Here is a 21,524-nt window from a genome sequence, read left to right as displayed (position 1 = left end):
GCGAAAGTAAAATCGGAGAGGAAGTAATAGAGAGAGCTGGCGACTGCTTACGAGGCAACTCAAGGGTACATTTCTTGTGCAATTTCTCAGAAGGTGGAACAAATTTGAATTGTGACAATAATTGAACGCTAGAGTCACACTCGTTTGACAGCTGTTTGGCCAGTTTGTTTAAAGAAAGAAACCTTAAACGAAGATCCCTATACATACGGCTAAAATCAAGCTGCTGGCTGGCACAAGATGGGCAAGTCCAGCGCATTAAGCCAAGCTCAGGCTTAGACACAGACAAACCAGAAAATTTGTCGTAGTCGCGGCCATTGAGGCCAGCACATTTTAAGTGAATAAGATTATCGCAGAGCCAACAAGATATTGCTCTATACTGATCATCAAAACGATCAGAATATTTGCAATTAGGTAGACAACAAGCCATTGAAAAGCCGAAAGAATGGCAAATAAAATTATATATATATAAGAATATATAGAAAAATTAAATTCATAGCACAAAGATAATTATTGATAAATAATCAATAATTACAAATAAAACAAAGAGACAGCTAGAGTGCACAGCACAACAGAGAGTGCAAGAACAGTTATAAGCCGAGCTTTGAGAGGCGGCCTTACAAAAGTGATTACGCGGGAGAGAAGCTAAGCACAAGCACAAAGCAGAGAGAACAACAAAGCCACTAGCACTGATGGTATGATGGGGGCGATGAGAGGAGCAACTGCAGAAGCAATGACGAAAGAGAAAAAAAAAAAAAGAAAAAAAAATATGTAAATGCACCAAACACTAATCACGAAAAAGAAAAAACTGTTTAAACTGATTAATTTGGCGAATTATGGAAATAAAACACAAGGGAGTCAAGCGAACAACACCAAACAAACAAATTAAGCACAATTAAAAATTGAGAAAAAACAATAAATATTAATAAAAACTCAGGAGCTATGCAAAAACACGACCGTCACGTCAGAGAGCAGAAAGCTTTATGATATGTATGTACATACATTAATTTTATTTTAATTGCATATTACAAAAAGTATGATTAGCGTTAGCTTTTTTTATACCAAGATAATTCGACTACGGTCTCGACCGTAATCCTTGACTCATCAGTGGTTGGACATCCTTTGGCTTTCGACCTCGTGTTTCCGGCAAATATCTCCAGGTTAAAATAAGACAATACATGCAAACGCACATGCAGGGCATAAAAGCAAAAGAGCTCCAGACACTCTGCAGCAAAGGGAAAAACATCCCGACTAGAAAATTGGCAACCCACGAGAATAGACTACCCAACGACATGGCGACTGGACGGGGCGTATCCTCAAACAACTCTGTAATTAAAAATATATATACATTATACGATATTCCACTTCATTTCTTCAAACTAATGCAGACCCACCTGACCCAATAAAGTATGCAATGGGACCCAGTCCAAGCTGGAACCCCAATATAAATAACAGAACGAAGACAATGCACGAATAGGCCAACACAGTACTCGGTGATTTATCCAAGAAGTACAGGCCAAACGACATGCCTATTAGAGAGAGCCCACAAATGGAACAAGAGCACATCAATAATGGACGACGGGCAATTCGGTGAACTAGCAGAGGTCCCAGGAGAGAGGAGCACAGATTGAAGCCGCCTAGACCTAAATTGAGCCAAGTGGCTGTAGAGTAAGAGAATCCGGCATCGGTGAATATGGACAAGGAGTAAAAAAAGATCTATAAGGAATTAAGTAAACAAACATAAGTTAGTGTTGGCCGAGACCCCATAGAGTATATATATTCTTGATCAGCATTAACAAATAAGTCGATCTAGCCATATCCGTTCGTCCGTCCGTCCGTAGGAACACCTAGACCACAAAGACTATAAGAGTATGCGTAGTGTAGTACCTACATATGTATAGTAATTGAGTTTATCAAAAATTTTTGCCACGGTCACTTACACCCCTGCAAATTATATATACAAATTATCTAGAGTATATAGCTTGTATAGACTAGCTAGGTACATCTAATTTTGTATCTTAGGTTGGGCTGCGTTATTAACAATGCAATGACTATTTACTTTACTTCTGCCTGTTTTGGCGACGCGCATTTGGGCCTCTACTCGGATAGCAAAAATCAGTTTTTGCATGATCGCGTTTGGCCTGATATATACAATCGATAGGGAATATTCAGAGATTTTGAATCCAAAAAATTGTTGAAATCGGTTGAGATTCATGGGTGCTAGAGGCGCCCAAAGTTGAGTCATTTTTAGTAAATGGAAATAAATGATAATTTTTAGAAAAAATCGGAACTTTAAAACTGAATATTGGGCGATTTCAACAATCGATCTTGGATTTTTATGTATGTATGTTCTTTATTAATAGCATGTTTCATAAATTTTAATAATCGTTTTTGAACTAGAAGCATTTAAAAAATGTACTAAATATTGGCATTTTTTTAACTTTGGTGGAATACAACTAACAAGTATCACCTACTATCACAACCGGACTACATACACTAGGTAGGTGAAATATTTACCTATCAGATGTATATCGTCCCAATATGCGGAGCCCTGCGACACCGTTGCAGAAGCCATTAAACTAAGGTGAGATGAAGAGCGCATGCGTATTTGGCTGTATTTAAATGATAACATTGCGTAATGCTGTTTTGTAAATACTACGTGTTCATATATATGCCTTTCTACAATGTTAGATTACAAATTACCTGCTTTGGAAAAACTGACAAGGCAGGTAAATGTTATTTAAGTTGATGAAAAATTGGTCCTAGTTGTAGGTTTTATTTCTGTTTACCAAATTGGATGTAAATAAGGTGCGTATGAAAATGATAAGACAGTCAAAAAATTTGATTTCATTTCATCGCCAATTACATGTTGTTTGGAATTTTACAAAAACAAATATTGAGATAGATAGATCAAAGAATAAGCTGCAAAATATAACCGTTACTTGCTATTTTTAGCATTCTCTGGAGTACCACCATTAGTTTTTCGTGGAAATGGAAGAATTTTGTCTGATTGCAGTTGTATCATAATTATAAGACACATTAAGAAAAGTTAAGTTAACCGAATCGGAAGCAAATTTTTAGTAGAGATTAACTAAAAAAATCTATCGATTTTTAGGGAGTGGCGTTCTTTAGAGCCAGAGTTACTTCAAAAATTGTCAGATTCTATGGAAAAAATAATTTTTGAAGTTGGTAGATGCCAAGGATCAACAATAAATCTATAAAATATCGTTTCTTATTAATTTTATAATTTTTTTTTTTATATTTAAGTGCTACAGCCGAAGGTGTCTTATAATTTTGATACAACTGAAAATACAGCATTTTATATTTTTTTGAAAAAAAACCATTTGTTGTTAAAATATTTGAATAAAATGGGTTAAAACGCTTTTCTGTTCCATTATTAAATATTTCCATAAGTTTTTTAGTCCAGTAGGTGCCTTAATTTTAAAAATATTCAAGAAAAACCAAGTGTCTTATCATTTTGATACGCACCTTATTAAGTTTTTACCTAATTAATACAAATTATTTACACCAAGAAAAAGTCTTAAGCGAAATTAAAAAAGACCTCCCAAACATTGATGTGTCCAATTTGCAAAAAAAAAACTCTAAAAGAATGAGGAGAACTGCTACGAATATGGAATGTCTTCGTTACATTGCAGAATAAAGTGTATGAATTTTATTCTGAAGCTAGCTTACACACTTCCTCGGCCAGGACAAATAAAAACGGATAATACACCTCGTGAGGATATACAGAGTAGGAAGAAGATTATAGATGCTGAATTCTCTCGGAAGCTAGGACTGAAAGTTGACTGCCCAAAGCCCGGATACAGGAACACGAATAATGGAAATACTTTAAGGAGATTTTTTGAAAATGATGAGATGACATCTTTAATAACAGGTGTTAGTAAAAAAATTATTAAAAGGTTAGCTGTTATCTTGAATGTTATAAATTTCAAGGAAATGGTGAAACTGCTCAACTTTTGACTGAATTGTATCCTTAACCTTAACGGTACATAGGATTTTGGCTCACGTAAAGGATTTAACAGAATCTCAGTGTTCACCAATTGGAGAGCTATCCGAAGAAGCACAGGAAAGTAAAAACAAGGGCTACAAAAGGTTCAGATACACTAATACATTAAAAACTTCTCGTGTTAGACAAAATGAAGACCTTTTTAACATGCTAGCAGCCTCTTCGGACCCACTTTTTGCATCTCTTTTCTGAGACACGTGCGATCACGAAAGGATTTGGAAAATAGCAACTATAGTCCCGAAACGTTGAGTTCATTAGATGTTGATGTAAATATTGAAAATTAATTTGAAGAAAATCAGCCGTCAATAGCAAATTTTCAAAATTAACCTAAAAAAAAATTTTTAAAAATTGTTTTTTTCTTTTTGTAATTATGTTAAAAAATCAAATTAAAACATTAAAAAATGATACATAGTCATTGAAAACAATGAAAAATTCCATTTTTGATTTAAAAAAAACCGGGTTTCGCTCCACTTTTAAAGGAAAAACATGCTTGGAAATATTTTCTGACTTTGACCTTGAATATTAGCACCACGAAAACCCAGCACCTTTGATAAAGATTTTGAAGCTTAAGGTATTCTTTATCATGTGCTTTTTAAATTTTTAAAATCGGTTCATTGGTTTAGAAGCTGTGATTTTTGCAATGTAAAATGCCAAAAGGCCCCACTGTGCGACGTTTAAATACACTCTGGGTGCATGTCTTAAAAACTCAAAGATTTTGAGCTAAATCACGTTCCAGTTAACACATCTGAGAATTTACAAATAAATACTTTACTGGCAATATGCAGTCGAACTGAATTAAAAGTCATGTGATTAATTGAAATTTAAAAAAAAAAACAAAAATGAAATCTGACATAGGTTAAAAATTAGATGACCAACTTACTGCGTTAATACCGCTTAGTTGTTGAGTGGCCTGGAAGGAACAAACCAAAAGCAAGGGCAGGAACAGTTTTCTATCTGTAAGTACTTTCCATAACGAGGCACTCTCTGTATTTGCTCGTAGCGTCAATTCCATTTCCAATAGCTCCTGCTGTATTACATCTTCATTCTCTTCGGAACGCAGACGCCGCAAAGCCTTTGCACCACCAGCCGCATCACGTTTGATTAAGTAAAGCCAACGTGGACTTTCGGGAAACCAAAACCACATAGGCACTAAAGACAGCAATACCAGGATGGTATAGCTGCTCAATGCATAGTGCCAGAGATTCAGATTCCCCATTATTTGTGGTAAGGTTATCACCTGGCCAAGCAGTATTCCTCCTGTTATACCTAGGCAAGTGAACACACCAACGCTACCACTTAACTGGGAGGGAGCCGATTCTAGCAGATACATGGGTTGAGCTGTAAAGATTAAGGCAGAGGCCAAGCCACCTATAAAGCGACCGGTCATTAGCATTTCCAGCGATTTGGCAGTCCGACACCATGTAAAGAGAATTCCTGAGATAATAAGGAGCAGGCTACTGATAATAAGAGAACCTTTGCTACAAAATAAGGTAGTATTAATAGTAGTTTAACCAGCTCAGTCATATTTGAAATCACTTACCGTCCATACCTGTCACTGCACCAGGCACTGAAACAGGAACCTCCAATGCCCCCAACTAGATATATAGAAACAATGCATGTCCATATTATATTCAGTTGTGTCGAACTAACCGTGGTGTCATATTCATTGAGCAAAATATCATTGCACCAATTCTTGATCAACTCTGCAGGAGCGTTGACCACACCGATAAAGTAACCCACTGGGATAGCTGTACCGACAGTGATTGTCATACAAATGACGACCAAAAGCGGAGTCCATCCGTCCTTCATGTTTGGTCGTACCACCGGCTGCAAAATGGGACAGATCCCCAAAAAGTAATACGTATGAATCACAAACAAAAGATTTAGGCGACAAACTTATTATTATTAATTACAAAGTATATAAAAATCACTATTATGATAGTTTTTTTGCTTGACGTATTCTTGACTACGAAATTTTGCTCTTTCTACCACTAATGATAAAGTGAGACTAAAATATAGACCAGTCACAATTACAAGCACTGGGTGTGCACATGTTTGAACATCTAACTATCTGTATAAATCAATCAAAATATAGATCCATATACTTATATTGCCAATATAATTGCTTAAACAGAAGTACAAATAGCTGCCATACACGACCCTAAAAACATATGTACGTATTAGAGAGCTGCATGAGTAGTCAAAAAACCTTATTCGAATTGACAATGCTCAAAATGAGTTGAGTGAGTTCGAGTGCGAGGCCGAAAAAGTATGAGTGAGTGAGTGCTCTAGCACAGGACTCATACACACAAAGCTAAAACACAAAAGAGAATTGAATGAATTGTGACAGGTAAAGAAAAATGAGTTGGTTTCGAATGGATTCGAGTTGCCAAGTAGTTTTTCATATTATTTATTTGTATAATAGAAAAGAAAGAGAGAAAGAGACAAAAACCAATGAAATGTAAACTCTTATTTTTTTTTGCGCCACCTTTTTAAAGCCGGAGTCATCTACAATTCTCTTCTCAATTAGCTTATACATGCCACTATCAATCTTTTTCTTTATTTCATCTGCATTTTTCTCTGCGCTTTTCACAACCTATATATTTCAATAAAACTAAATTAAATCTGAAAAAAATTATATAGGTAACATTTATGGACAGGTCACAGTTACAGATAATATCTAAGCACAAAGAAAATAATTTATTAACCATATTACTACAATACAATAATCAACACAAAACAAAAGACAAAAAACACTGAAAATTACATACAGAGTTGCCTGGGGTTTCTGTTTCCACTTCCATTTCTTTTCAGCGACACAAACGGAATGACTGTACAAAATTTGTAAGCTATAACTCGAATGAATTCGAATTCGAATTGTGTTAGCCAAATTTTTCATTCGGCTTTATACTTCATTCATTCGAACTTTTTTCGATGGATGCTGTGAGTTATGAGAAGCAATATACATTCACACTCACACACATTCACTCCAGTGTTAGCAAGCACTCACTCAATTCAATTCAATTCGAGTCCATTCATTTTTTTATATGTATTGAGTGAAGCCGAGCAGCTCTCTAGTACGTATGCACAAATGTACATACATACATACATAGGTACACCAGGCCTCTTCAACTAGATATCGTTTTTGTTTTTGCTTCTAATGTTTTCTTATCATAGTAGCCTCTGTTGACTTAGCACACAAATTGTTAATATGTGTTCCTCACCTTTGAATTTAATTAATGTAGCTTTGTACCAAAACATAGTGATAACTTAGGAAACAAAACTGAGCTTCAAGACTTTACACACTCACTAGTCAAGATGAATATCAAATGTTAGTCACAAGTTTGCACCGCATCACAGCGGAAGCAAAACCTAGTGAAGCCTTTTAAAAATATGCTTTGTGAATTGTTTATCTAATTTTTGACGTTAAAAAGACTGTCGATTATGTTGGAAAATAAGTGCATTAGTTCTATTGATCAAATGTTTATAGTTTTTATAAAAATGATGTCACAATTTTGATGATTTTGATGTCTCGGTTTAAAGTAACTCATGTAGAATTCCAGTGTAAAAGTGAGTGAGTCGTCTAGCCGACTTAGGTATACATACCATGCACCAACCATATTGCTGAGATAATGTTTATTAAAGTAGAACATTTCTACTAAACCATCCCCGAGTTTTGACATCAAGACGCAATTATAAACAGAAGTAGGTAAGCTAGATGTCAATGTTGAAAAAAGTAAAACTGCCAAAACTTCAAAGGCAGTGTTGGTAAAAGTTGATATTGGCGTTGCCACAATGGCTGATTTAGAACAAAAAAGTTAAACACTCGAATTCAAAACAACGCAACAACGAGAATATAACGACGCACAGTAAAAATTAGAACTAATAAAGCAGCGACGTAACTTCGAAAAAACGCAACACGAAACGACGCAACGTCTAGGTGTATTTGTAAATTTACAATATTTTCAAAACTACTCTAAACCAGAAGGCCTTGATTGACATCAGCGCGGCTGCGCCCAAGTTTGTATACCTTTCCAAGTTCCTCCGGCTTCTGATATTATGACCTACATGCACCATGCTGATGCTCTGCAAACCATTTTTAGCCATCTTAAAGATTGAGATTTCCTTATAGTCTTAGGTGATTTTAACTTGCCTAATATTTCTTGGCTGGTTGATGATAATCTTTCTTTTATAATTTCTTCGTCTCAACATGTTTTTCTGATAGCCTACTTGAATGTCGTTATACCAGTTGAATTCTTAACTCTTCTAAAAGAATCTTTAATCGTAATTTTGTCACGGATCCCACTGTTATTTCTGTATCTTAAACACAGCCCCTTGTAAAGCCTGAAGATCCTTATCACCCTACCATTGAAGTTGTTATTTCTTATAATTCGGTTACTAATTCATTGAACTGCATCTCAGTTTCTCGTCGTAGATGTTTTCGTAAAACAATTTCAACCTTCTTAACAACCTTATTATACCCTTGCAAATTTTAATTTTGGTCAGAAGTGTGCAACGCATAGAAGGAAGCATTTCCGACCATATAAAGTATATATATTCTTGATCAGTATGACGAGACGAGTTCATATAGCCATGTTCGTCCGTCCGTCTGTCCGGATCAACGCAAACTCCTCCTAGACCGTAAGAGCTACAGAGCTGAAATTTTGCATGTAAGCTTGTATATACTGCAGGCGTATATCTTGGACTCAGCCGGATCGGATCACTATATCATATAGCTCCCATACAAATGACAAAGTCACGAACAGTGACTTTTCTTAATAACTTCGTTATTTTCTGAGCTATTGTCGTGAAATTTAATATTGGTGAGTTAATTACACATATAAACGATTGTGCCAAATTTGATCAAGATCGGGTGACTATATCATATCGCTCCCATAGGAACGATCTTTCGAAAACAGTGACTTTTGTCAATAACTTCGTTACTTTTGACGCGATTGCTTTCAAATTAAACATTTGTTAGTTAAATATATCTGTAAATGACTGTGCCGAATTTGATAAAGATCGGGTAACTAAATCATATAGCTCCCATAGGAACGATCGTTGGAAAACAGTGACTTTGATCAATATCTCAGTTTTTTCCTATGCTAAGATTGTAGGCCGTTCTTTCGGAAACATTAGCCTTTTTAGATAAAACGTTTTTCCACTTTGAAAAGGAAAGAGTTACCAAAAAAGTAGCAAGGGTATACAAACTTTGACGCGGTCGAAGTTAGCCACGGCCCTCTGGTTTCCTCTTTCGATTGGTCATTTCTATTCGATTAGTATTTGGTATTTCTACTTTTTCTACTCTGCTCTTAATCTCTAATCGACTAATGCGTTCCTTATTTAAATGTCTGTACCGTCTCTAGTGCGCCGGTCTGGTTCACACGTAGGCTTTCAAAAGTCCGTAACATTAAATCGAGATATTTTAAAAGGTTAAAAAATATCAAAGTATATTAGTATATAAATATCGGCTATGCCGAAGTTTATATACCCTTGCAGTCCTTGGCAATAATATCTTTACATTTTGAAATTTCTTTCCCTGCAACTCATATCATCAATTCACAAACAAAACCTTCAAATTTTTACTCGTTTTTGTGTATGTGCAAACATATACATATATATTGTTTATTAATAAGATGATGGTACAGTACAATCTGGGAAATGTAGTAGCAGTAGTAGTTGTAGTCCCTCGTAGCGGTAGTAGTAGAAGTCCCCCGTAGTTGTAGTAGTAGAAGTTCCCTTGTAGTTGTAGCAGGGGAGTCCGATGTTGTTCCGAAGTAATTAGTACAACGACTGAGGAGTACAGCTGTTAACAGACCTTTTAACAGTGCGACGATAACAGCTTCTTAGAGATGGGTCACATACATAACAATTTCCTAAGCAAAGCACGGCACGCATACACATACAGTTTATGTAGCGTTTTGTCTGTGTGTGTATGCATGTGCTCTGTTGATTTGATAATGATCATTATATAGCTATATGGTATAGTGGTCCGATCCTGACAATTTTCATACTTTATTTTTCCCGGGCTATAAGTAGCTCAAATCCCAAGTTTCATCCCAATAGCTTTTAAAATGGCTGGGTCAAACGCATACGGCACTGACGGACGGACATGGCTATATCGAGTCAGCTTCTCATGCCGATCAAGAATATATATACTTTATGGGATCGGAAACGTCTCCTCCTGTTCGTTGCAAAGGATTGAGCAAGGGATTTGAGCTACTTATAGCCCAGGAAAAATTAAATTGTGTGGTTTTTCCTAGTATTACTAAAGACTGTATTATCTCTAGCTTATCATTTATGACGTCTTCCTTCGTATCCGGTCCAAATATTATTCATAGTTACGTCCCTTAAATTTGTTCGATTTCCTTATCTAAGCCATTATCTCGGTTATTCCTTATATCAAATGATATTTATAGTTTTCCTTCAAGCAGCCATTCAATCTGCGGGCCTCCCGCTTCGGAAGTGGACTTCCAATAAGAAGGAAGTACTTCAGGCTATCCCAAGAGGGCACCTACTTGGAAGATGCGAGCACTGCGAAAACCTTGGGAATTCGCTGGCAAGCCGCCGAGGACGTCTTCTTCTTCACCGTAGCGGACCCACCATTCTGTCCCATATCGCTAAGCTCTTCGACACCACCGGCTGGCTAGCCCCATTTGTTATTCGAGCGAAGATATTCATGCAGCAAATCTGGTTAACCGAACTTGGCTGGGATGACGTTCTGCCGCCTCTCCTTCTGAATCAATGGCACGAATTCCTCCAGTTTTGTACCGACTCTACCATTTTGTTAGCTTGGCTTACTAAGCCCCCGTGCAGTTGGTCCACTTTTGCGGCCAATCGAGTATCTAGCATCTCCAAAAGTATTGATCTGGCAAGCCGTTGAGTCTCCGCGGCAGAATTATCAATAGCCTCTGGTGGCATGGGCCGGACTGGCTTCGGCGGGATCCCGAGTGCTGCCCAACTCTCAATAGTGAACTTCTAGACACTCAGCTGGAGCAATGAGTCCAGTGCCACACTACCGCAACCACTCTGCTCGACGACGTTAGCGAACGGTTCTCGGACTATGGTAGCCCATTACGAGTCACCGCATACATACAATGACGAATTGCTCTCCGCTGAGCGGGCCTTGATTCGGATCTTTCAGCGTCGAGACTACGCCGCGGAGATACGGGCCTTTGGCCACGAACATGGGATACTCCGCTCATGTGGACGACTCCGAGCCGCTGAATCCCTCCGGTACAACAAACGTCTCCTGTTCTCCTCCCCTATAGTACCCATTTTACGCGCCTGCTCGTCGAATTCGCCCATCGCATCACGCTGCATGGCGGCAATCAAATAATGGTGCGGTATCTGCGAACCAAATTCTGGATTCCACGGATTAAGAAACTGGTGAAGTTCCACATCAAGGGGTGTAAAGTTTGCATCGTTCATCGTCGACGACTACAGACTCAAATGATGGGTGGTCTCCCTCGAGAGCGCATCACGTACTCCAGACCTTTCACCCACACGGGCATTGACTTCGCAGGGCCTTTCGAGATCAAGAATTACACCGGGCGTACGTGTCTTATTACGAAGGGTTATGTCTGCGTCTTTGTGTGTTTCAGCACAAAGGCAATCCATCTCGAGGCTACCTCCGACCTCACCACTGAAAGATTTCTCGCAGCCTTCTCTCGTTTTGTGGAACGGAGACAATGTCCACATTCCGCCGAGCGGGAGGACTGTGGGAGGCTGGGGTCAAAAGTTTTAAGACCGTATCACTAACCATAGATCACATAGATGGGACAAACTCATGATTTTTTGATTGCAAACGCTAGCCTAGTCATGGAACCCCAGAGAACTTCGGGAAAACCCGAACGCTCGTACTCTCAATGAGAGCGTAAAGTGGGGAGAGGGCCAAGCAGCTACGAAAAAATTTCAGTCTAGCACAGACTACAGAACGACGAAGGCAGGCCTATGTCGCTTGTGATTTCGTTCTGTCTATGTATGTGTACACTCGTATGTACATGCTCAGGCTTCGTAGTGTGTGTGTGACGTGAAGTTGTACAACATCGCATTTCAACAGCTCGCTCGACCAAAATTTTTAATTTTCGACAAAACAGCGGCAATGCGAATAGGATATGCCCCTGTGGAAAGAATATCAAGAAATATTGGCATCCGCTTCGTATGTATCCCGGTGGCTGTACTGATAGAGTTCTCGCTTGGAGATGTGTCTTGGGGAATGTCCCTGGTTCGATTCCCAACTCGAAACCGACCAATAAGGTTTTTTTTATATTTTTTAATAAAAATAGAATAAAAAAGAAAAATAAACAAAAAATAAAGAAACAAAATAATCAACAAAAAAAAAACAAAATTATAAAATAGAAAAAAACCGTATTTAAGCCGACGACGATTTCGAGTTGGGAATCGAACCAGGGATATTCCGATCGCCAAGCGAGCACTCTATCGGTACAGCCACCGGGATACATACGAAGCGGATGCCAATATTTCTTGATATTCTTTCCACAGGGGCATATCCTATTCGCATTGCCGCTGTTTTGTCGAAACTTAAAAATTTTGGTCGAGCGAGCTGTTGAAATGCGATGTTGTACAACTTCACGTCACACACACACTACGAAGCCTGAGCATGTACAGACGAGTGTACACATACATAGACAGAACGAAATCACAAGCGACATAGGCCTGCCTTCGTCGTTCTGTAGTCTGTGCTAGACTAAAATTTTTTCGTAGCTGCTTGGCCCTCTCCCCACTTTACGCTCTCATTGAGAGTACGAGCGTTCGGGTTTTCCCGAAGTTCTCTGGGGTTCCATGACTAGGCTAGCGTTTGCAATCAAAAAATCATGAGTTTGTCCCATCTATGTGTTCTATGGTTAGTGACCCTATTTTACAAGTCCTCGTCTAATGTTCAGTACACGTTCGAGGAATTTCCACTCTCCTGTGTCGAATCGAGGCGTGTCTGAAATCCAGGCCAATTTCTCCCATGAGCGAGGACCCAGAGGATCTGCCGGCATTGAGCCCGGGACATTTCCTTATTGGAGGACCTCTCTTATCCATTGCGGAGCCTGAGATTCTAGTCGAACCTATGTCGCTAATCAACCGATGGCAGCGACTGAAGGCAATCCATCATGCTTTCTGCCGCCTTTGGAAGAACGAATATCTTAAGGAGCTCCACAAACGGAATAAGTGGAAATCAAAACAGCGCGTGGGTCTATCCGAAGACCCGTTGCGAAGCTCATGCTGTTGCAAGACAACAGTGGTCCTGAGCCTAAAAAGCCATAATGGCTCCATGATCTTCTCTGTTCCTTCCGAATGTCCTCGTCTCCGTGCATGTTGTTCGTTCCCTTGAATCGACTAATCCACTTTCCCCTCCGTAATTTCTTTTCGTTTCAGTCCTTCAGATCGTCTTTTGACAGCGACATGGCCCCCACGCGTTGCCGCACCGTAGCAGCAATCAGTCTGGTCCGCACAGGATAAACTCTTGCCGGTGCCGGGTCTGTCGGCGAGTTCACGCACTTCGGCAGTGTCAATGTTTTCTGAACCTCCGAGCTGAAAAGCGGCTCCGGGCGGTGCTTATCAACAAGTACTGCCCTAATTGCTTGGCATACGACCACTCGTTCGACGCGTGCCAGAGTCGTCACGGATGCCGACGGTGCGGGCAACACCACCACACACTGCTCCATATGGCCGACCGGTTGGTCTGGGTGGTTACCCAGACGACGCTCCCTAGCCCGGCGTCGCAGCCAGTTACGGGACCGTGACCAAAGTCGGTGTCGACCAAGCTTGTACGGCCGTCGTCGAATCGAGGTCCGATCCTACGTTCCGGCGGAGCATCATTTTCCGTGTAGAAGAGGATCTGCTCATCCGCACTCCCATCCGGGACGTGTCAGCGTCGGTCCGTGGAAAACTATCCACTCTGATCCTGGCCGAACCCAATTTTTATCGGCCGGCGTCGGTGTCCGTTGTGCTCGGGTCGGACCTCTATCCTGAGGTCATGCAACCAGGCTGTGTGCCCGGTCATAGCGGTACTTCCGCAGCCCAAAGCACCGTGTTCGGATGGGTCGGCTCCGGTTCCTGTGGAATCTAGGCGCTCCAGGACGCTGCCGTCCCCCATCCTATATATGTACAGGGTGACAATTGCAACATGTTGCAAGGGGGGCGGTATGTTCACGCCACCGGGTGAACAGCAGTGAGGAGTGAGGAGGGTTTTTTGATCCTCGGCGGATACGGTCACTCTAAGGAGCGGGACTTGGATTATGATGGGAATCGCCATCTTCAATCTGGTACGAGACTTTGATTCGAACACCCGTTCTTTTTTCCCTTACATTCGAAACTTCTGTATATATATCTAAAATCGAAATATATCAGTGAATAAACTTAATATATTAAACGAAGTCCCGCGCGTTTTAATTTTTCATCAGCTCACCATACCACAAAGAAATTGGCACCCGCCAAAAGTTGTATTCCCATTGGATCCTTCCGCCTCTCCACAAATATTTGGAACGAGTCTTTTATTATTACGCTTCATAAAATGGGCAACAAATCGGATATTTCTAACTACCTTGGCATCAACAAACTTTCCGCAATACCTAAGCTATTTGTAAAAATTATTACGTCTTCCGTTCAGTTTCTATATATGTAGGTCCCTTGAATCGACTAATCCTCTTTCTTCTTCGATTCTCTTTGTCAGCATCTACTATTCACCTTAGTAGATGCCAAACTTTTTCTTTGCCAATCCTTTAACAACCTTTCTCACCTTATCTCTCCTCATCTTTCTGTCACTTCTCTTCGCGCTATACTTTTCAATAATTATTGATTATAATCTACAACGAACCGAAACGAAGAATATATTTTGGACGTCGCATTGCTTGCAACTCTTCCCTGACCACACTGGCTGGGAATCGGGGCAAAGCTGGCACCTTGTGGAAATGAAACACCTCCACCGGATCGGCGATGTTTGGTTGCGTCTAAGGCTAAGCTTACTTTTCTTCAATTAATTGTTATCTGTCGGCTACTGTGTTAGTTGATATAAAAGTGTTTTACTAGGCGGACCAAAAGGCCGGAGTTGACCGTAGGCTAGAGTGCACGTGTGTTTGTAAGAGTAAGCGAGATAGCATATCGTGTGCCAAAGTCATTAAGCATAGGTACGTGTGTCTTCGTATCGTTTTCTTTTTAATTTATTTTAAATTTCCATTTCAGGGTACATTTCATGCATCTTCCCAAATTTTATTTTAGATATCAAAGAAGCTAACTTCGGCTGTGCCGAAGTTTATATACTCTTGCAGTCCTTGGCCATAATATTTTTACATGTTCCAAACTCTTTTTCTGTATCATCAATTCATCAATGCACAGACAAAACCTTCCAAATATCATTTCCATTTCCTTTTCTTATTTTTCCCTATGCTGCGTGCTGCGATTGGCACGCATGTGTGGTATGGTTGTCACGATGATAGGAAACACAGTTACGTTTCTTCATTTGTTTTTTCTATATTTTACAAAAATGTTACTAAAATTAAATAAGTATTAACTGAGCATTGAACTTTAAAGGCTTGATATCCCCAATGGCAGTTGGTCCTTAGCTTTAAGTTTAGAGTACTTAAACTAATCGCGCTATAGCTCTATTTCACTTTCGAGCGAAAGCCTTTCGAGACAAGTGGTGCTACTTCGGACGGATCGCGTCCACGCGTTTCCGGCAAATAGAATTTCGTCAACAAACATAACAGAACGCACGTTATGGAAAACGGTAGAAAGACAAATGCACCCCAGGCATTTTGAAGACTGGGAAATGAGATACCAATTACAAAATTGCAAGTCCATGATGCCAGACTTCCCATAGACATTGCTACAGGACGGGGAGCCACTTCAAAGAGTTCTGCAAATTGAAAAATAATTTGATGCCAATAAGTTGGTTAGAGAAAAATAAGAAAAACATTGTCATCAATATTGTCTTTGACGACCTTGCGTTACTATAAATAAACAAATAAATAAGCTTCAGCTTACTCAATTAAAGAAAATTAAAAAACGTCGCGATTTTGTCTGTTCAATTACCTGCACCAATAAAGTAAGGAATCGGACCCAGGCCAAATTGATAAAAGAATATGTAGCCCATAATACAAAATATGCAAGCGGCGGCAAACCAGCTGACAAAGTCCTACCGTAAGAATAGTTTTAATTATCGTAATATTAGTTGAGATCCTTTTACTCACTATATAGTAGAGGACAAAGGTAATGGTAAACAAGAATATAGAACATAAACCACAGGAAAACATCATAAGAGTGCGTCGATTACAATAGGCCATTAGCATTGGCCCGAGCAATGAGATCATCAAATTCAGTCCTCCGGCTGCCAAATTCGCCCACTGAGCATTTACCGTAGATAATCCGGCCTTCTCAAAAATAGATACTGAATAATAGAAAATCTGCAATGGTCAATATTTTTGTACTAATTAAAAATCAACTTATTGGTATCCACAACAACTTACCGCATTAATTCCGGACAATTGTTGACCGCCATGGAAGCAGCAGACAATGAATATGGGCAATAAAAAGTTCGGGTCCCGCAGCACATCACAGAAACTGCTAGATTGCACCTTCGCGTTGGCCTCTGCCTCCATTTCAGCTATCTCCTGCGAAATCAAGTCATCATCATTTAAGCCACGCAATCTGGTAAGCTCACGACGGGCAGCTGCGTGATCCCCCTTGACTATGTAGAGGAACTTCGGACTTTCCGGAAAGACGAATGAAGGTAAATAGCAGGCAACAATTAACAGCATGTAAGCAGTCAACGCATAATGCCAAAGGTCTTCAGTGCCAAAAACATTGACTAGACTGCAAATTTGACCCACCACCACACCTCCTGTGACGCCTACGGCACAAAACACACCCAAAGTTCCGCGCGCAGATAGAGGTGCAACTTCCGATAGGTACATGGGCAATGTAGCTGTAACCAAACCAGATGCGAGGCCAACAATGAATCGCCCAATTACGAGCATTTCAACTGAACTGGCCGCACGGCAAAGGAAGAAGAGTACAGCTCCAATGGTAAACAGTACACCACAAATGAGAAAACAGGCTTTTCTATAATGGAAAGAATTTAATTATTTTAAATCGATCCTTTGTACACTTTAAATTCTATGCGCTAGCTGATAGGTGAAGTAGGGGAAAAACTTTTTTTTATTTTATATAAAAAGTACTTTCAATGAATTACGTCCAACAATAAGTTGGCTTGCCTGTTTTCTATACTGTAAATGAAAATGCGTCTCACATTATGCAAATACCATAATTTGCATTTATCATTCATTAAAGTTGTCAGCCTCTACAGCAAAAACTTATAAGTGACGAAGAATTACACTTTAATCTTATCAGTCGATTAACTTGCCTGCCAAATTTATTAGCTACTCCAGCCCCACCCAACGATCCGATGGCGCCTCCAACCAGAAAGATTGAAACTATCGATGACCATAACAAATCTAAGGAACTTACACTCAAATCGCTTCCATATTTGTCATGCAACGTTTGATTGCACCAATTTTTCATTAACTGTAAAGGTACACAAAATTAATTGAATCGATTTGAACAATTTTGAACTTAGTACCTTAGAGGGCGCATTGATAACGCCTATGCAATAGCCAGTTGGAACCGCACCGCCAATTGTTGTTGCAAAAGCCACCAATATGAGCAGCTTACCCCATTTGGATCGCTAGGAGTAGCAAAATAAAAACAAAAATTAAATTAAACTTAAATGAAGTAAGTCGACTCGCCGACTTGGGTATACCGTACACCAGGTGAAACAAATATTTAAAATTTCGAAAACCAAATGTATGTCTATCAAATTGTCAATTCTATCAACGGCCAATTCTGCCCTTATGGATCGCGTAGCCAAATACGTTCATACGCATATTTTGCATGTTTCTAGTCCGATTTCAATAAAATTTGGTAGTTCGGTAGATATAGATAAGATTAGTTAGTCTGCAAAATTTGATTGCGATGCTCAAAAAATTGCAAGAGCCAATCGGTTTTTTCTAAATTATGGAGGCGGAAGTGGGCGTGGCAACATATTAAAATATATATATTCTGTATATAGTATACATACTAAATTTGGTGACTTTAGCTTTGTTAGTTTTCGAGAAAATCTGTTTTGTTTAATTTGTGGGGGCGGAAATGGGCGTGTCAAAATTTTTAAATAGTCAATATCTGCGCGTCTATAAGGCTAGTTTACATACCAAATTTAATGTCGGTAGCTTTCATAGTTTTTAAGAAAATCTGTTTTATGTAAATTCCGGGGGCGGAAGGGGACGTGTCAAAAAGTTGGAACAATTATTTTCTGCGCGCTAACTAAACGAGTATATAAACCAAATATGATGTCTCTATCTGTTATACTTTTTAAGAAAAATAGTTTTATATAAATTCGGGGGGCGTAAGGGGGCGTGGCCAAAACGAGTCTACATACCAAATTTGGTGGCTCTAGCTCATATAGTCTCCGAGATCTGCGTGTTCATACAGACGGACGAACAGGCGGACATGGCTAGATCGACTCGGTTGTTGATCCTGATCAAGAATATATATGTTCTGGGGTCGGAGAAGCTTCCTTCTGCCTGTTACATACATTTTGGCGACTTTAATATACCATTTCACCCTATGGGTGTATGGTATAAAAATCGAAAATTTCTTATACTGTGTTTAGTTGTAGTTGAAAAAAGTACAAAAGAAGTGAACTTTAGCTTGCATTAATGATAACACCGGCAAAGCGTAATTTTTATGAAGGTGACTTTTAAAGAAGTCTAATTAAATATTTTTTGACAGTTCAGTTTCTTGATTTACGACTTTTGTGTTTAAAAATCTCTAATTAGAGATACTCTTGACCTAAAGTATATGCGAAATAATTTATTAAAAAATGCTTGAACACATTTTTTGACGAGTTCAAAAGTGCTTTGAATTTATACATATTTGCATACTCCAAAAACATATTTGTTATCTCAAATTAATTTATAGCATGGATTGATAAGGATTGATTAAGAAATTTACTTGGATGGTATTTGGCAAAACTATACAAAAAAGCATAAGTATACACACATACCAAAATGTACATATGTATATAAAAGTATAAAAATATCGCCTGACACAGTTTCAATGTCAACGTTCTTATACCCTGTGGCACCGTAAAATGGTATATTAACTAAGAAATAAGAACAATTTTCTCTCTTCAATATAAAATACATATATTCAAATTCCGATATTTGGCGATATTGATTTAAAATTCGAAATTGATTATAAAACGTAGAAGCTAATTCGTCAATAGATGTGTTTTTCGATAAAGATTTAACTTTGCTAGAGGGTAATCCAAAGTCGATACGACAATTTACATTTTATTGGATGAGGTTTATCAAATATGTGTAAGTTTGTTTTTCAAATGTAGTATGTACATATGTATGTAAATATATTTGCCAAAGATTGTAGTATGTGTGTATTGGTGTAAAAGACTCAAAGGCTCCTAATCGCGGATTTTTATAAGTAAATATCAAAGAAGCAAACTTCGGCTGTGCCCTTGATATATGATATAGTAGTAGTATACTTTATCTGCTCCAGATTTGCACAGACGGACATGGCTATATCGACTCAGCTTCTCATGCTGATCAAGAATATATATACTTTGTGGGGTCGGAAACGTCTCCTTCTGTGCGCTACAAACATCTGACCAATTTTATAATAACCTCTGCAAGGGTATAAAAATGCACAAAATATCAAAAAATATTGAAAACATTTATTGACAAAAAAAAAAAATTAAACAAGCCGCAGTAGCATAGTCTACAACGAAATTTCTATACTCGTCTCAGTCAAATCGAAAATGTAAAAGATTTTAAGACAATATAAAAAAAATAGAAGAATCACCACAAATGGAAAGAAGTCCCGCCATTTCAATTATACATATATCGGTGCAGCTTAATTTTAAAATTTTAAGTGTGCAAGATAGTACAGAAGGAGAGTCAGAAAATTTAGTGTTTATACCATCTCACCTGTTGCTGCCTTGCTATCAACTCTATTGTATTTTGGGGATTTAATTGTTGGACTTCTGCTTGATGTTGGCCATAATTACTTTTATTAGCCATATTTAAATAGAAAGCACTTCACAAACACTTTATAAGGCACCGAATTGTTAATAAAAATTTTATTGCTGCCGCCGGCGTTTGTGTAACCCAAAAACAGTTAAGAAATAAACCGCATCACTTTCGCGCTTGCCACATGAACCCAACAAAAAAATTAACGAACTGAACACAATATAACATTTATGGGAAATTATCAAGGTAAATATTTGGTAAATACTATAACTACTCGGGCCCAAAACTCGCTTAAACTACATAAATTTGGTATCAAACAAAAGAGAAAAATTCCACGAGCACGACCTCAGGTGCGCCTTGGCGATTTATTATGTAGTTTTTGTGCAATTAACAAAAGAAAATCATGTTTTTAGCGGGATTATAGCTAAAAGTAGCTATCTACGGCTAAAAGAAGCTGTCAAATTTTCAGATAGCGTAGCCAGATGCCAAATATCGGATACTTGAATACGCGCGCTTTTTGAAACTTGTGTTCGCACTATTCTCAAAAATCGAAAATATTGTTGAGGTTTACATTATTTCTTGATTTTAGAGAACAGATATAGTTCAGAATACAACAGAACTGAATAATAACACAATTTTTATCTGGCAGCGCTATACGTTTTTCCGATAATTGAAAAACATTTCGATATGGAAAATATCGACTAAGAAGTCAACCGAACTTTGGAATGCACCATGCCACAAAAAGATAGGAATCAGTGGGAATCTTGTACAACTAGTAGAAATACTCTGTAGATCAGTTTTTTGAGGTAACATATTTATTATCATTACAAATCGATACTATCGATGCTGTAATCGATATATAATAGAACTGATGATGCTTTGCTGCAATCATCAGCTGTTTCTTTTGTTGACGTTAACAACCGTCTATAATTTAGTATATAGCTTTATCCATAAACAACTTAAGATATGTCAGCGTTGGCCTATGATTCGCTGTTATCCACCACGGCGGTGATTAGCACTGTCTTTCAATTCCTTTCAGGATCGTGAGTTAAATTATAAAACACAATAATTTGAAACGAACTATAATTCATATAATTTTAACCTTTTTCCCGCTTTTAGCATTGTATGCCGAAAATATATACAAAAGAAAAGCACGGGCGACTCCTCCGGTCTTCCCTTTATTTGCGGCTTCTTATCGTAAGTTCTCTAAAAAAGAACTGTTGACGTCGACATCCAATGGTGTTATTAAAGGTCTTACTGATATTCAAATTCTGAATTCGTTTCTTGTTTTGCTTGTTTAAACAGTTGTAGCTTTTGGCTGCGCTACGGCGTCTTAACCAACGAGCAAAGCATTGTTCTAGTGAATGTAATTGGAGCAACTCTGTTTCTCGTCTATACTTTGGTCTTCTACGTGTTTACAATTAATAAACGCTGTTATGTCAAACAATTTG

The 21,524-nt window shown here is 38.5% G+C and overlaps 2 protein-coding genes across 2 annotated transcripts in view; one reads left to right on the top strand and one right to left on the bottom strand.

Annotated features, from left to right (window-relative positions):
- Positions 1-986: 986 nt before the first annotated feature.
- Positions 987-20,383, bottom strand: LOC6652419. Its single transcript, XM_047009599.1, has 13 exons — positions 20,032-20,383; positions 17,613-17,717; positions 17,397-17,557; positions 16,501-17,095; positions 16,225-16,437; positions 16,067-16,169; positions 15,640-15,890; positions 13,731-13,874; positions 11,212-11,410; positions 5,565-5,919; positions 4,905-5,502; positions 1,392-1,713; positions 987-1,323 (listed from the first exon to the last, which is right to left on the bottom strand). Exons 1-13 carry the CDS (start codon positions 20,122-20,124, stop codon positions 1,073-1,075), a joined length of 3,390 nt encoding a protein of 1,129 aa, XP_046865555.1. The 5' UTR covers positions 20,125-20,383; the 3' UTR covers positions 987-1,072.
- Positions 20,384-20,951: 568 nt separating this feature from the next.
- Positions 20,952-21,524, top strand: part of LOC6652420 (sugar transporter SWEET1) — a 1,330-nt gene continuing 757 nt past the window's right edge. Inside the window, exons 1-3 of the mRNA XM_002074568.4 lie at positions 20,952-21,116; positions 21,193-21,270; positions 21,379-21,524. The exon at positions 21,379-21,524 is cut by the window's right edge and continues 84 nt beyond it. Of these exons, the coding sequence (XP_002074604.1) occupies positions 21,040-21,116; positions 21,193-21,270; positions 21,379-21,524 (301 nt within the window). The 5' untranslated portion in view covers positions 20,952-21,039. The remainder of the gene's footprint in view (positions 21,117-21,192; positions 21,271-21,378) is intronic.

Source organism: Drosophila willistoni (genome assembly GCF_018902025.1).
Source record: "Drosophila willistoni isolate 14030-0811.24 chromosome 2L unlocalized genomic scaffold, UCI_dwil_1.1 Seg168, whole genome shotgun sequence".
In the NCBI taxonomy this organism is placed as follows: Eukaryota; Metazoa; Arthropoda; class Insecta; order Diptera; family Drosophilidae; genus Drosophila; species Drosophila willistoni.
This window is presented reverse-complemented; position numbering and strand designations above follow the sequence as displayed.

Excerpts from the sequence above, each read along its gene's own strand:
- LOC6652419 (XM_047009599.1), bottom strand. The coding sequence starts at position 20,124 with ATGGCTAATAAAAGTAATTATGGCCAACATCAAGCAGAAGTCCAACAA. Across the intron at positions 15,891-16,066 it reads TCCTTACTTTATTGGTGCAG|AACTCTTTGAAGTGGCTCCC; the intron begins GTAATTGAACAG and ends TTCAATTTGCAG. Across the intron at positions 1,714-4,904 it reads AACTAAGCGGTATTAACGCA|ATCTTTTTTTACTCCTTGTC; the intron begins GTAAGTTGGTCA and ends AATTCCTTATAG.